This window comes from Haliaeetus leucocephalus, unplaced genomic scaffold, assembly GCF_000737465.1.
Source record: "Haliaeetus leucocephalus isolate CR32 unplaced genomic scaffold, Haliaeetus_leucocephalus-4.0 Scaffold68, whole genome shotgun sequence".
NCBI classification, from domain to species: Eukaryota; Metazoa; Chordata; class Aves; order Accipitriformes; family Accipitridae; genus Haliaeetus; species Haliaeetus leucocephalus.
In genome coordinates this window covers 2083125-2098482 of record NW_010972504.1, presented here as the reverse complement: position 1 = coordinate 2098482, position 15358 = coordinate 2083125, and the positions used below count along the sequence as shown (strand labels likewise).

At 49.4% G+C, this 15358-nt stretch overlaps 1 protein-coding gene across 1 annotated transcript in view; it reads right to left on the bottom strand.

Moving 5' to 3' along the window:
- Nucleotides 1-14884: 14884 nt before the first annotated feature.
- Nucleotides 14885-15358, bottom strand: part of PLXNA2 (plexin A2) — a 153868-nt gene continuing 153394 nt past the window's right edge. Inside the window, exon 31 of the mRNA XM_010579061.1 lies at nt 14885-15344. Within this exon, the coding sequence (XP_010577363.1) occupies nt 15249-15344 (96 nt within the window). The 3' untranslated portion in view covers nt 14885-15248. The remainder of the gene's footprint in view (nt 15345-15358) is intronic.

Genomic DNA, 15358 nt, shown 5'->3' with positions numbered 1-15358 from the left:
GCAGAGACAAGCCGAACGATCCCTGTGCTCATGCGTGCGCAGAGCGGCCCATGGAGACCCTCTTGCTGGAAAACACTTTTATCCCACTCATTTAACAAGTGTCACTTCTGCTCGGTCCTTGCAGAGCCGTGGCTATAGCCCTGTGCTCCGGAGGGGCTCCCAGCCTGTCTGGAGCAGGGTCATCTCTCCCAGCACTCCAATATTTGCAGCAGGGGCTGCCCCTTGCGGGTTATATGCCCAGCTCCTGATATTGCAGGGTGCAGAGCATCGGGGCAACTGAAAGGACCGATCGAAAGTCTCTAGAGTGTTTTGGGGTAAGGACCACACCACAGAACCTCTAAACTGGGCACTGAGTTTGTAAGTAAGTTCTCACTTCTCTGCACTTTTTTTCAAACGAGGCAATATCCCTAAAGCTCAGAAGCAGAAAAACACAGAGCTATGTCCCAGCCCACAGTTTTGGCATTTACAACCAGGACAAGCTTTTCAGATATTTTTAAAGCCAGCCCATTTACAATCCACTGCCTCTACGTATAGACTGGGATTTCTTTTGTTGTTGTTGTTTACCATTTGCCCTGCTTCATAGCTACAAATCAGCATACTGGATCACAACCGTCTTGCAAAGACAGGACATCATCTCAGATAATTAGTCAGGCTGGACCCCTTGTTCTTGAGTTCATCACTGACATCTTCTTAACTGGAAAGGATTGCATTTCATTGTCTGTGTGCACGGGGTCAGGAACATATTCAAGGCAAAAACAACGAAAAGCTGAACCAGACGAGATGATACAGAAAAGTGCTTCACAAATAAAGGTCCGACCGACCTCCCCACCAAGCGCTAATCCTGTGCAATCTGCTGTTGCCTTATGTCCCTCTGATCCCTCCGAACCCTGGCCAGCCCCTCACTTCTGCCCCATCTCGGGAGTGATCTGCAGCGCCGGAGGAACTGCGCCGGGAGCTGGGCATCCAGCAGAAAAAAAGAAAAAAAAAAAAGCTGGAAAAGCCACTAGATGGCAGACAGACCGCCGGGAGCTGGAGCATCCCCCCGCCCCAGCAACCCCGCACGGAGCATCCCCCCCCTGCACCCCCCAGCCCCGCACCCCCCCTGCTCTGCCCTGCTCCCTGTTCGCTCGCATTAACCCTCTCCCGGTGCCGGTGGGTGTCCGTGTCCGTGTCCCCCCCCTTCCTCCGCTCTCTGCTTCTGCCCCTCGGGGCGCCGGGGAACCGGGGGACCAGCAGCAAGCGAGCTCTGCTAGCATCAGTTGCGTGCAGAAATGATCCCCGTAATTACACCATATGCACAAATTGTACCGTATTAATCGCTCCAGAATGCTAATGACGCTGCCCGGGGGGAGCCTGCATCCCCCCCCGGGGGTTTCGCCGCTGAATGAGCCGGGGCTGCTTCGGCCCCCGGGTTTGCGGGGGGGCCGGGAATTAACCCAGCGCAGGGGGCTGCGAACTGAGCGATCCCGGCTTTTCCCTGACGGGGGGGCGTCGGGGGGAGCCGTTGGTCTTAATAAGGGTTTTCTGTGCGGGTGCGTGCACCTTCGGTGGCTGTTGCTGGGGGTTTGGGTTGTAATTGTGATAACAGATGCTGGAGGAGAGAAGTTTCAGTCCTGGACCTCTTGTGCTGCTCATTACTGCCTCGGTGAGCTGCCAGTTACACCCCAAAGCTGCTGTTTAATGAGCCGCACTCAGCAGCAAGAATCAATTAATACTCAAGCACCTTGGCTCAGTCTCGGTAAATGCTAAGCCATTGAGTTAAAGCAAAAATAAGTGGAGAGCAAACCCTCGCGTAATCCTGCGCCGCGGGGCAGCTGCAACAAACCTGGGCTCTGCCGTTAGGCGAAACGTGTGTGATCCACGTTGCGGGCTCGGCTCCATCCTCCCCCCCAGTATCCCACACTCCGCTCCCCGTCCCAGCCATCTGCAGTATTTCAGACGGTTTATTCGTGAAACATGCGGTGAGAAGGAAATTAAAAGCCCTACTGTATGTAAATGGGAACCTGTGCAAATGTGCTCGGGAGCTCTGAGGAAGGAGCAGCTGCGGTTTGCCAAGCCAACCAGAAAATTAAAAAGATTGTTTTACAAACGCACAGAGGGCGCATGCATGTGCGCCCACACGTGTGCAAGGGTGACCCCGGCTTCGGGCAGAGCCGTGGGTCCCCTTCGCTCCTCGCAGGGTGGGAGCGGTGCTTGCCTGCACCGGAGCGAGGGCAGGAAAGGCTTTGCAGTCCCTCGCTTCTCAAATCCCCTCTGCCAAAGACCGCTTTCATCCTGAGAGCGGTGAAAGGCAATTGAGAGGGATGAGATCTGTAGCTTTGAGCTGCAGGGGAGGTAATAAGGCAGTTGAAAGTCTCCTTCCCTTCTAGGTCAGTGCTTTCCAGACAGGTCAGGGATCCATCCGTATGTTTAACCCCCTTTTGAAGTGAGGAGGACACCCTTGTTTTCAGGGCTCAGCAGAGATGGGAAAACTCAATCCGCTTCAGAACATCGCAGGAACCCCACACCTGAGGTGCGCAGTAGATGCTTTTGCTCGAGGCTCGTTCTGCAGCGGAACTGAGTTCACTGAAGGTAACAAAGCTGCAGAGAAGCGACTCGTGTTTGTGTGCCCACGGTCAGGAGCCGTGCCGGAGGGCGGCAGCTCCGAAGACGGCGGTGAAGGAGATGGCAGAGAAACACCTGCGAGCGGTGCCTGGGTGCAGGGTTACGTGCCAGGCTGGGCTGGCCCATGGCAGCTGTAAGACACATTCCCAGAGGCTCTCCAGGGATCTTCTTGCATTCTTCACGCACGAGGCCTGAATATATTTCTTGCTGCGGGTTATAAGAATTCACTCTTACAGTCTAATTTAATGAGGTGTCTTAAATGTGGATTTAATCACAGCATTAAGGTAACGGTCACTGCATTCAAACTGGTGAGTGCGAACATCTTTCCTGAGCAGACAGCTCTGCTGCATCCTTATTAATCCAAAAATCATATCCATATTAATCACTCCACAGATTATTACTCAACCCATATCCATTACCAACCTGCTAATCCTCCAGCCCATGCACTGGGGTATCAGCTTCCCCACCAGCCAGCTCCTCGCTGCTCCTCTGCAGATGGAGAAAGAGATTCTGCCTTGTTTCAGAGGTGCATCCTTGGCAGCGAGAGCCCCGCAGAGCTCCCCACTTAACAGCTCCGTATCAAAAGGCAGTCAATTTATTTGTGTGTGTGTGTAAATGAGGTATTTGTTTGAGACCTGCAATTAGTACAGTGCTGAGACCACTGTGGATGCATTCCCTACAGCCTTGCCATGCCAGCACGCACTGAGCCCCCACAGCGCCCTGCTGCTCCGGCTCCTGCCCCAGCGGGAGGAATACTGCTCTCGTGTACCAGACAAGGAATTACAGCATCTCTGGAAGGTGATTTAGCTGAGCTGGGGTGACTTAGCTTCTAGAAACACTGATCTCTTTTATATAGCTGTAGTGGGAGAGGTGAAGCTCACCCATTAGCATGATAGGAGCTGCTGGCCAGGGCCATTATTTTGCTGCTAGTGTCACAGCCAGCAGAGCATATAATCCTACTGGAAGTATTGGGCCATCCTCCCGCTTCTACCTGTATAGGCAAAAAGGCCAGGCCACACACAGAGCAATACTCTGAGTTCTCTCCCAAAGTGGATTTGAGTTTTTTTCTGGTGCTTGATCTATTTGTTTGGTGTATTTGTTCTGTGTGACTAGCCTTGAGCCACTTCCCTCCCGGGCAGGGTGCTGGCGCTCTGACCTGTGCTTGTCATAGGCTAAAATGCTATTTGAGCACATATAAAATATGCATGAGGTCTGTGACCTAGTCTATAAACTCCTGTACAGCCTGAGGCAATGCCTTTGTGGCGAGCTCAGAGAGATTGCAGGTTCCCGCTGCAAAAATCAAATGAACGTCAAAAGGATGCTTAAAAACTCATGCAAGAGCAACTCTCCCCCGCCCCGAGATCATCCCAACACTTCCCTTTGTGGAAGCTGAACACGGCAAAAAAAAAAAAAAAAAAAAAAGAAAGAACTTTTAGGCATTTATATCTTCTCCTCAAAGCTCAGCCTAATTGAGCGCTAACAAAAGAGAAAATGCTTTCTCCTCTCCAGGCGGCCAGCAGCGGCTGGAGCAGAATGACAATGTGGCCGTGCAGAGCCAGCCGGCTCGGTGCAGCCCTGTCCTGCATCCCAGCGGCTCCTCGGCCGCCCGCTGCCGCCTTAGCACCAAGGGCGCGTGTGTCCAGAGCCAACCCCGGCGCTCAGCGGGGACGCGGCTAATGAATGTATTAGTCTCCGGTGCTTGTGCGGTGCCTTTCATCTGAGGCTCTCAAAATATAATTAAGTCTCCCAACAACTGCGTAAGGGGTGGGAAGTGGCTCTGTTGTATTCTTCAGAGGGGAAAGAGGCAGGTTGCTCACATGGCAAGGCAGCAGCAAAGCTGGGAGCGAACCACAGGGGAGAATAATTCTCCCCACTGCAGGAGTAAACGGAGGATATTTATTGCTTTGAAACACCGGGAGGCTGCGGTATCTCCAGCTTTTGTGTCTATGGAGCTGGAGGTCCCGGTACTGGGCTCTTTGCTTTAGCCCGTAGCCTGCCGAAGGTGGCAGGGAGGTGGGGGAGCTGGAGGGGGTCTCCATCCCCAGAGCAACCCCCCCATTCCCCTCCCCGCAGGGCCGGTGCTGCCGGGGAGGCAGCTCTGCGCACCAGGGGATGGAGGTGAGCTCCTGGTCGTTGCAAGGAGAACGGCAAATGCCCATGGCTCTTGGTGAGGGCTGAGCAAAGCAAAGCAACCACGGCAAAGGAGAGTTTCCAAACTATAATAATCATTGCTGATTTTGCTTTAAGTGAGTTACAAAGCAGAAACCCCATGTTTTGTATTTCATACTGCTAAGAGAGCCTCCTGCTCCCTCCCCAGCCTCCTCCAAAAGAGAGATGGTATGAGATAAGCTCGAAGCATCGAGGAAGGACACATGCACAACCCCATGTGGACCCAATTACGGAGCTCCAAAATTTGCCTTGAAGAAAGTCTGGACGAACGGGATCTATTTATAAACCCGCAAACATTATTCCTGGTGCTCAGGCCATAGACAAGCTTATTTCCAGGAGCAATAAGGGCAAAATGGCAGTCATAAAGCTCCAGTAATCAAATGTGAAAAGAACAGCCCAATTCATTAATACCCAGGCAAGCTGATAGAGCCATTCTTAATTATCAAATATTACCATGGAGTTAATTTTTACCTGAGTTATTTAAGCCTGGCCATCCTCCTTCCATTTTCTCAGACATTTTGCCATAGGGCAGCATTGAACATTTGTAATTAGATTCCTTCACTGGAGTTAATTATGAAGCGACAATAAAGCCTGAGTGCTTTCCATTTTCATAAGTATTATTTTGAACTAAAACCAAATCCTTTATTTTGGCATCAATATTTGTAATTTTAAGTTTAACATGAACCCTGGGGTGTACTCTTGATACAAATAGATATAGACACATTCACGTTGTATTATGCTGTACATCTATTTTATATTGTGTTATAATACTTCCACATTATTTTATATAAACTTGTCTGCACAAACATATCTATATACTGGAGCAGATATGAGATTTCTCTTCTGGAAGAGCTCTAAATTAATTAGCTACTCTTCATCCCGTTAATGTCAGATCAGTAGCCCCCGCTAGCAACATTAACACCCGGCACCTGGGGAAATGTGCCACCATAGCAGGCATGGTGAGGGGGCCTGAGTGTCCCACGAAACAATTCAGGATTAGGGAGGAGGAGTTTTAGCATGGTTATTAGTGATGTGCTCCATTTTAAGCAGTGAAGTGTCCACTCAACACTAAACTAAATTTCCATTACAAATGAGTTAGCCATTTAGATGTAACAAGATCACGCGTGCTTATTGGAATAAAAAGCAAGAGATTTTTGTGGGTTTTATTGCCAGTTTAAGATAACTGTCTGATCACATACAATTATGTCACCCTCTAGCCAAGCATTCACTAGCATTCTCTAAGAAGAGAAAAGATGCTGGAATTTAAACAATTAATGCCATGATTGTATTTGATAATTGAAAGTGTCACTGCCATTAGCTCACCCTGATAACCAGGCTTGAAAAGCCAGCACCAGGATGTCCAAAACTCTTTCCACTATTTACAGAGTGACGGTGATTAAGCAACTGGGCAATCTCATATATTCAGAAGGTGAAATAATAAAAGCTGGCCTAGGGGATGCAGAGGGTGAGCCCAGACAAAGCTAAAATTGGGGGGGGGAGTAAACTCAAAGCTGTTTTGCTGCTGTTTCAGAGAGAAAAATTGCCCCAGGCGGTCTGCAGAGCTGCGGTACCCCAGCTCAACGCTGTAACAGCAGCCTTTTGGAGGGACATTTGCTGGGACCCACAACCTTACCCAAGTAAGGTCCAAACCTGCTGTTTTAGTGATGCCTTCCGAAGGGTGTTTGTGGCTCTTCACTCTTCTACACTCACTGGACATAGGAAATGATAGAGGAATCTAAGCCATCTGCATTTTATATAACCATTATTAAGCATCACTTGACCTTGTCAGTGCCAATAAAGCCCTGTGAAGTGCATGCCAGATAAAATGTAATTTTTAGTTGAGTATACTTATTATATTAACTATATTAACAAGGTGCAGATGAATACAAATGACCCCATGGTCAATGCTGTCAATTCACGTTGAAATTTCTTTTCCCTTTGCTGAGCTGGAGGAGTCAATAACCTCTCAAAGGTGGCACATGGAGCAGAAATGCTTCCTGCCAGCAGCTGTCCTGCTGCCTGCCTCCAGCGTCTCTACTACAACGCAATGGCCACAAGCAAGTCAGCACAGGGATCAGCATCTCCGGAGGTCCCTTGTAAAACACCTTACCCTCTCCTCCAGCCCTCAGGAAAGCTCTGGGAACCTCAGTTCAGTTCATATTTTATTCTTGGTATAAATTTAGGCTAACCCAAGGCACAAGTGAAAAACAATCACCTCCTCTTCTGTTCCCTAACTTCACAAATCATGTGAAAATTCACTCAATATTGGGTTGACACAGACCAGTTCAGCACTGGAATGATTACAGGACCACCAGCAACAGAGCTGAGAGAGCCCATGGGATCAATCTGCCAGGGTTAAAATCTACTGGTTCAAAGTGGGAGATGGCAGGATGTGGCCCAACTGCCTTTCTAAGGTTCATGTCAAGCTTTGCTCTCAATTTGAGGAAAATAAGATAAAATGACCTGCCGGAGGAGCAGACTGCCACACTGACATGATATATTTGCATTAGCTTCAAATAGGAGTAGCTTCCCATCACCCTATTAGCACTACACTAAAACAAGCAGACTTGGTGTCAAATGTCTGTATAAAAACTACATCTTGGGGCAGCACAGAACTCCCTGCTGTGATCCACAGTGTGCCATGCCTTCCCCTTCTGGGTTAGATTTATCCCTTTTAGTACCTCATTTAGAAAGAAAAAAACCCTAAGATCTGTCAGAAAAAGCAGTAAGACCTCTTGTTCCAGATCCCCATGTTTCTTTTTTAATGCTTCCTTAAGGGTCTCCATTTTTCTGTCACTTATCATCATCCAGAGTAATTTTGGGCTGTTAGAGAAAGTTCATTGCTGTAATTGCAACCATATTGGTCATTAAAGTTGACAGACAGCTGCTGAAGAAGTCACTTGCTGATTCCTACTACTCAGCAGATGCCTCTCAGCGTTTGCTAAAACGTTAGCTTGAATTTATGAAATGGAAGCAAATGCATTTTACCTTAAGGACTGATAATTTCAAGGAGGGGAAACCATGAAGAACTCTTCCAGGCTTTTTATTTGTAAACAGCATTTGCCTGCTCGTTCCCGAACTGGAGTGGAAGTGCCCAGTGTTTCCCGCAGCCGGTGAGGCTGCCTGCGTGCCCTCTCCTGCCTGCAAGGACCGCGGCTCCTCGGAGAGACAGCTCAGCCCTTCGACCCCTTTGTCTGAGATGATGAACTAGCACATCTCACGGGACATTTCTGAGCTTGAGGCCGTTTAGCAACGATGCTAAAACTCTGCGCTGACAGCTCTCGAAGAGCAGAGGCCAGCGAGGACGGCAACAGCCTCACCTGCCCCGCTCGTGGAGCAGCATCGCTCTCTCCCTCAGAGCTTCCCCACATCTACCGCACTTTGCTTTTCATTTACTCCTGGAAAAACTTTCCCTGCTGCAAAGGTAGAAGTTGCTTTTCAAAGGCTGGAGGCCAGGGGCAATCCCAGACCCCCATCCAGCCCAGCTGCACCCCTGGCTTCGCTAGGCAGGCGTTATTTCCAAATTTCCACTTACCCATTTATTGCTGGTGTGATTCAGTGAGTAAATATTTCTCACCAGTATACTCAGCTTCTACAATAAATGCCACACACCACATGTTAGAAAATAAGGACCCACACAGGAGGGCTTTTTTAACCAGTAAACTTTATTTATATATAACAACAGTACAAAGTGAGTCCTTGGCTTGCAAAATAGGAGTGTTTCATATTTACAATAGGTACACAATAATATATTAGAATAATAACAAAACCCCCTTTTTCCTTGGAACATTTTTAAATACTTAAACTTTCTTACATTTTTTTCCACAACACTTGTAAAAACAACAAAAAACAGACAATCATCTTAAAAAAAAATATAATACAGAACTCCAGTGTGTCAAGTATAACGGGGAGGGGAGGAGCCAGAGAACGATACGGTGGAATGGGTACGGATACAAATCAATTCATTATTCCTGCCAATACACAAATCCCCTAAAGCTGGCATGTGTTTATTTTAAGGAGGGGGGCAGAAGAAATCAGAATCTGTTCCATGGCTGATACCTCTACATTCTGTGACATTTTTGGGGACTCCAGAAGTTTTAGTACCTGTACATTCCCTTCCCCTTGTTGCTTCCCACCGCTTCTCGTAACGGCCCCCAAAGTGCCATTAACACAGAAACACTCATCAATAAGAGAAGGACATCCTACTGCAGTATCTTCTGAAGCTATGAAAAAACGTGGCAAAATCAGCTCATCAGCTAATTTCCTTCCAACAGCTCCTCTTGCAGGTGCACCTTTCTGCTGCTCAGTCCATGAGATGGGAACATCTGATGGAGAAGCTGTTGCATAAACTTCCAAGCTTATTTGAAATAGAGGTATTAAAAATCTCAAAGGAAAGGCCATACGGGAGATCTCGTGTTTGATTCAGCAGCCTCAGGAGGCCCAGAGAGTTTGGGATATTGTCCATGCAATTGGATGGACCCTGCAGGTCTTTTGAGCATGTTCTCATGCGCTGCAGGAACAGTATTATATTCCACTTTTACAAAGAAAGGAGGAGAGGAATGGGTAACACAGGGGCAAACGGAGATCTGAAAGAACAAGCACACAGACACCGCCGTGCTCACCGCACGGCCAAAACACTTTCAGCTGCATTTGAGCTGCTCCCGCTGCAACCGCAGCAGCAACGTCAGCGCAGACGCCCGGGCGAGACGAGGAGCTGCTTTTCCAAGCACGGGAGCAGTTGGTCTCTGCCGTCCCGTGCTGCCCCACTGCCTTCGCCTCCCCACCTCCCACCCCCGGCACGGTCCCCGGCACCCAGCAAGCACCCCGGGCTGCAGGATGCGTGCCGGAGACCCAGAGTTTTCTGCTAGGAGCCAGGAAGGCAATAGGTACCGCCTGCGGCTGGGATGCTGGCCTCTGTGCCGTGCCTTACCCAGAACAGGACCTCTGCCCGAAGCTGGGGATTTTTCATGGCAAACAGAGGCTTTGCGCAAAGCCTTCCAGGCAGCAAAAATTGGTTTGAGGACTCCCATCCTCTTCCCCTTCAAAACTAATCTGGCTGACCTACATTTAAATTGCACATTCAGGGTTGCTCAGCTCAGCGGATCCTGAATGGCACCTTCTTCGCAGTGTACACTGGTGTCTTTTACTCTGATTATTTCCCACAGAATGTTTAATAAAAAAAACCCCACACCACCATCCCATCCATACGGGTGTTGGGTGGCCTCATAGCTGTCACCAGTGCTTTGCCTCCAGCCTCTGACCCACCGGTCTCAGTGGCCTCGGGCGAAGGCTGGGAGGAGGCTGGGGAGATGCGGGCGTTTTCACCGAAGACACATTCACTAAACAGACGGGACTGCTCACCTAGCTCTACCTAGTATGCAACTATATACAACGTCGCAGCTCCCTGCGTTATTGGCTTGCGGTTTATGGTACCAATGCGATTCTGAAATAGGATGGCTGAATGCTTTGTGGCATTTTAATGCATCTTTGATGTCAGTTATTTATCCTTCTCTGAACGCTTTTCCTTCTCTCCAGGGTACAGTCTCTCGTGAGCTTCCCCTGATGTCCCAGCTTATTCAAGTCAGTCTATTTTAGTTTCATTTAGTTTGGCGAGCTGAGTCCCCGTGACAGGTGAGCTCTGACAGCACTGCAAACTGGATGGAGAAGAGCCAGCGACCGGTGAGAACGTGGCTGGGCTGCTGCCAGGGAAGAGGTTCGAGGCACAGGCTGGGACAGGAGCATCACAGGGACCGTGCCGGGAGCTGCGCTGCCCTTTGCCAACCTGCTGCCCAGGGGGACAGCGAGGGCAGCGGGCAGGTCGGCGCTCCTCATCCCCGCTGGCTGCGTGGGACTTCTGGAAAGAAGACCTCGCTTGTAGGTCGTGCCCACCGGAGGAGGGAAGCGCTCTGACCCTTTCCAGGCAGACTTAGACGACTCACACCGAGGCGCTCAGAGTCGGCAGCGTGCAGGGACGCAACCCCAGAGCTTTAAGCCCTCTTGCTTTTGTCCTCCGCACACCCACCCAACTTGTTTCCTACATTACAACATTTTTGGTGAAGTCCAGCTGAAGGTAGGAGAGAGAACTTACGTGGGGACGGGCCGTGAGGATTTTAAGACAGTGTGTTGAAGGCACTGCTGTGATGAAGGTCTCTGTTGCCACCGCGTCGAGCGGCTGCCCTCGCCATCCCCACTGTGTCGCAGCACCGAGACTCTGCGGGAAGGCACTGCCGTCCGGCACGGCCACGTCCAGCCACTTTTGGGGAGAAACCTCCCCGCCACGCGTGCTGCCGGGGATGCTGCTGCCCACCAGCAGTGAGGCCGTGGCTGCGGTTTTATTTCTCAGCGCTGGTTCCCGTGGTGGGTCTTCACGCAGCTGCGGACTGGTCCGTGCTGGATCCCACTGGGGCTCCAGCACTTTGGCCGTGCTGATCTCTTCTGCCTTCCTTTAAACATAAATTCATCCTTTATGGCAAAGCGTGGACCACTTGACGTCCACATCCTCTGTACTTTGGTGGGCTGCTCCACAGCAGGGCTCATGCGGAGACAAGCTTGCCTATAAGTTAGACTCTTGTATATGGGTTTTTAATAAAGGCTTTCAAGGTGGAGAAGCGTTTGATTAGCACCTTGCTCCCCCTTGGAGTGGGTGCTTTGATAGCTCATGAGCAGAAGATTAAATGGAATTATTTAAGCAGTGACACCAGGCAGAGAGATTCCGGGAAGTGACGTCTCCCACTTTGATGTCAAAATACCTGAAACGAAGTGAACCGGAGAATCAAAACACCAACTGGCCTTGCAGGAGGAAGGGGGCAATGAGAGGGATGTGAAATCGTTTCATCTAAGGCAAAGTCACTGCCCCCTCCTGACCAAACCTCGAGTCCAGTTTGCTGCAAGTGCGAAGAAAATGCCATTTTGAGATCTGAGGCTTCCTCTTCCCAAAGGAGTAACTGAAAAGTTGGATGCAAACAGGGCAATAGATTACAAGCACTTTGCCCCAAGGGGATATGTTGCTTCATTCCGTATAATTGCCTGTAAAGATCCGTAATTCATGTCGACCACCACAAGTAGACGCTTGGCAGATTATTTATAGGCCACCCCTTCCAGTCAGCACCATGCTGTTCCCTATGCCATCCTCCTAAAGCCTTTTCAGATGATGGAAGAAGAGATGTTTCTGCTGCTTCCCTCGGAAGTCAGTCAAAAGTGTAATAGCTTACTGGTTTGCAAAGTGCTCCTGCTGCTTTCCCTTTTCTCCTCTGCTCACCTTCCTTCCACAGCACAGAAAATAAACTGTTGTCCCCTTCTCCGCTTGGCGCGCTGGTGTATTCATGGAATACAGACCCCGCGTTTAGCCAGCACGGACACGTTGGATTCTTTTAATCCTTGCTCACAAACCAATCCCTCCGGGCTCTGCAATTCTTTTTCTTTTTCCCCCTCATCTTTACCTTCCGGGATAATCCCAGTTTACGGGCCCTTTCCCAGGCTCCTGCCAGGGGAAGGGGGAGAGGCTGTTACAGGGCAAACCAGCCAAGCAGCCAAGACGTGGAAGAGACTGGTCACCGGCATCGCTGGCATTGCTGCTGGGTCGCTGCAGCACCCACCCTCAGCACTGCCCAGCAAACCCCTTGCCAGGGTACCCAGGGGATGCTTGGGGACCTCCGCCTTTGCTGAGAAAATACTGGGGAGGGGGGAATGACAAAATGTTCGTTTATGGGATGCTCCTGGCCAGAAGGTAGAGAGCAGGAGGAGGAAAGTAGGCTTAAAAGCAGCTACGCAAAGGCCTCTCCAATAGATGTGAAGAAAAGAGGACCACGAGGGCCTGACGCGGGCTGTAGGGCAAGCACACATTCACCAGCACCCAGGTGATGAAAAGCCAGGTCTTTGCTTTGGGCAGCAGTCATATTTTGTGAATCCTGCAGAGATAACTATTCAGACTAATATTTAGGAGTGTTTGGAAACCATCTCGAAGCCATTTGGAATGCTTTCTTTGGGTTTCAGAGTACCATAAGAATTTGGTGAACGATCTGAATACCCAAAACAATGACCACAACTAGAATATAGATCTGGAAACCACTCACATAAGCTTCATGCCGGATCACTGTGAAAAGCAGTAACAGAAACCCGTAAAAAATGAGCCTTGGAGGATTTCAAAACCTGACACTCTGCAATCCCCTGTAACACCAGCAGCAAAGAGCAGGGCAGGCTGGCGGCTGCCACAATGACGGCTCATTCACCACGTCCGCGGCACTGGGATGCCAGACTTTAATAGGACAACGCGGACCTTTGCACATTTTCTGTCTTTGAAATTAGATTCACTGCGCAGGAGAAGGATCCCTGGGAAGGGAACTCTCCCGACAACAGGCAGTACGAATCCTGCTCTGCTTTCAGTTGCTCTGTCTCTGCCAGCTGTCTCCATGTCTCAGTAAATCCAAGCCCTCCAGTTAAAAGGCTGAGGCTGTTGTAAATGTCAAGAACTTATTGCACAATGTTGATCATTATCATTAGTATTTTCTTCCAGAGTATTAATAGGGCCTAGAGAAACTCACAAAAGTGGATTACCAAAAGAAAGCGGACTCGGCATGGCTTTTACTGAACGGTCATTAAAACAACAAGTTTCCTGAGTATTTCTCTACATGCTTCTCCCCTCCCCTGTTGCTGGCTCCCCTTAGAACTGCGTCTCGAGACCAAAAGCCGGCAGCTCTCCCAGTGCACAGGGAGCCCGCGGTGACCCTCCCGGGCTCCTCTGGGCAGGAACGGTGGAGGAGTTGGGATGGATATGAAAATGGATTTTCCTTCGACACACACCAGCTGCAAACTAAGCTCCCAGCCTGGCATGGCACTGCCTGGGAGGGCTGAGCAGAAGCCGGGAGCTATTTTGCTGCCACTGCCAAGCTCATGCAGTCAATACTTGTATTTCCATTAGACCTAATCACCCTGTCCTCCCCACTGCAGCCTGCACAAATATCAATATTTATTACAGAGAGAAATATTTACAGCATTCCTTCCCCTCCTGGCACTCTACAAAGGGACACACATAAGCTTTGGTGTCTTTGAAAGAAATAACACTCACAAACATTTGCCTGTCACTGGCCACAAGAACATGTGCCTGTCGGGGCCAGCAAGGAACCAAATATCACAATGAGACGCCGAGACAGAGACAAGACGACAGTGCTAGCTGGCCTGTGGAGTGCTGGTTAAGGTTTTCCCTTGCCTAGAGCAAAGATTTCTTTCCCCTCCCCAGTGGAAATACAAGTCCTGCGCCTGACCCCGGGCGACACCACGAATGCTAGCAGAGAAACTCAAAGGGAGCCTGTGCTGATCAACTCTGCAAGCCAAACAGAAAAGCAATAAATATCTCATCTCGCTACGTCGAGTCTTTTCAAGTATCGCTCACTGTAAACATTGGGGGTTTGTTGGTTTTTACTGCAAGAAATCAGAGGTGGCTGCCAGAAACTACCACCAAAACGCAACCAAGGAGGCTTCATCCCAGCTCTGCCCGACGGGGAGAGGGCAGCCGGTCGCTTCTGCGCAAATTGTACCTGCAGAAACCGGCAACGCGCCGACTGTGGCCGGGCACCACTGCGGCCACGCCGCCGCGCGGGACGCTGCCGGATCACCGCGGCGGCACCGGTGCCCGGCGAGGCGGAACAGGGGTGGAAAAGGGGAAAGCATTTAAAACCAGATCTTTCCTTGTTCAACGGTAAATGGGATTTAAAAAAAATATAGATATATTGACACTATATAAATACATAGATAAAGCTGGATTTCAAGACAGGTCGGATGATCTGATGGTTTTGCAATTCAGGTAAAGTTCCTTCTAGTGCCTATAAGTTACTCAGCCACTGAACTATTTTCTGGCTAAACTGCTATTTTACTTGTGTAAAAAGGTGTGGTGCAAACTTGTGCTCATATTTTTTATAAGATCCCAAAAAGAAGAAAATTTCAGTTTTCCAAACTTTCCAATTGGCGTAAGAGTCCGTTCGCAGAATGCTTGAGCTGAGTCCTCAGGAGTCTCTTGAGGACAGGATTCAGAGCTGAACCTTGTTGCCAGGATTATCTCTGTGGCCTCTGTGGTTTTTGCTCTATTTCTTTTTTTTTTCTCCTTTTTTTTCTTTTTTTTTAAAAAAAAACCTTTAAATAAAGTTTTATTTTCTAATATACATCAAACAATTTTCATGCAAAGCAGCAGTCATGGAGACATCCAGACTTTCCAGGCTCCTTCTTTCTATGTATGCTCGAAAAAATGATCCATCTTGATTTGACTTTGATTGAGATGCTTTCTCTTTTTCTCTTCCTGCCTTTTCAAACCAGATCCTATATGATTTTGAACACAGTCAGTCCTTGGGCCAGTCTCTGCTCCCCCGAGAAGAGCCTTGGTATTTATATGTGTCCGGCGCCTTTCTTGCTTGTTCTCCCTCTTAATTCCCGAGAGTCCGTGCAATCCTCTGCCCTTTGCCGTCCGTGAGCACCGCAACCTTTCTTCAGCTCTCAATAGACATGGCACCAATAAGTTGCTCTACTTTGTATGCCAGACGCTGCCTACGTGCCTGTTCATCCTGCTCCAAAGCCCCAATGAGCTGGTATAGAAAAC